Here is a 1,010-nt window from a genome sequence, read left to right on the forward strand (position 1 = left end):
ATGGCTGGACCGACGGCGATCTGCAACGCTCCGGCGTCCGCGCTCACCACAGACCCGACGTCGCTCACACTCTCAAACTCGAGATCACACAGAACTCACGGGCACGAGAGAATGGCGCTGCCAAAACGTTGCAGCTTTTCTGGTAGTGGTTGTTACTGTTTATTCGCAGTGATTACACGGTCTAAGACCAACGAACTCCCCGCCATGCGCGCTCACGCTGCGTCGTGCCCGCCTTGTGCGCGGGAACGGTTTCTGCGCAGCATGGCGGCGAGCGCTCCTGGCCGCACCGTGAACACAGCACGGTTCTGGCTTACATACACATGCAACTAGCTAGGAATGTAAACGTGCAACTAAAATGCATCACGTATTTGCAGAATGATTAAAGAATGCACGAGATTCAGTTCAACAGGCGGGTGCAGGCGCAGCTCGAGCGGCGAGGTCGGGGTGGCGGCGAACTCCGGGAGGGAGCCCGAGTGGTGTGGCGCGGGGGAGGGGGACAGACGGCGGCGGATCGGGAGGCTTACTCCTTGGGGCGCAGCTCAGAGCGGGGACGGCGCAAGCGAAGCGGCAACACAGGCGAGGCGGCGGAGGCGGATGCGTGTGCGACTGTGGAGAGGAGATGAGGAGGGCAATCGGAGGGACGCGGCGTGGGCATGGTTAACGATATGGACCCACCTATCTGTGTGGTAAATAATAATTAGGCTCACATGTTAACGAAATTAAGTTGGACCAAATGAAAAAAGTGGGCAGAGGTGGTCCGCACGCATACGTATAGATTATTCATGCTGGCTTCCTGGAGCGCATTCTGTGGGCCAAATCTAATGATCTGTCTCGTTCGGGACCTCCCTAGAAGGGGTTAGGCCCAATGGTTTACTTTTTTGGTTTTCGAAACCGGCCCATTAGTTTACCAACACCACGATTTGACGGTAATGGGCTTAACAGCCTAAACCCTAGATCAGAGAGATTTTTGCAAGAATTCCCTAACCCCCCGCTGCGAATGCTGCTGCTGC

The 1,010-nt window shown here is 56.2% G+C and overlaps 1 protein-coding gene across 1 annotated transcript in view; it reads left to right on the forward strand.

Annotated features, from left to right (window-relative positions):
• Positions 1 to 1,010, forward strand: part of LOC101762035 (pentatricopeptide repeat-containing protein At4g20090) — a 2,830-nt gene continuing 1,820 nt past the window's right edge. Inside the window, exon 1 of the mRNA XM_004966910.3 lies at positions 1 to 142. Within this exon, the coding sequence (XP_004966967.2) occupies positions 1 to 142 (142 nt within the window). The remainder of the gene's footprint in view (positions 143 to 1,010) is intronic.

This window comes from Setaria italica, chromosome IV (genome assembly GCF_000263155.2).
Source record: "Setaria italica strain Yugu1 chromosome IV, Setaria_italica_v2.0, whole genome shotgun sequence".
NCBI lineage: Eukaryota > Viridiplantae > Streptophyta > Magnoliopsida > Poales > Poaceae > Setaria > Setaria italica.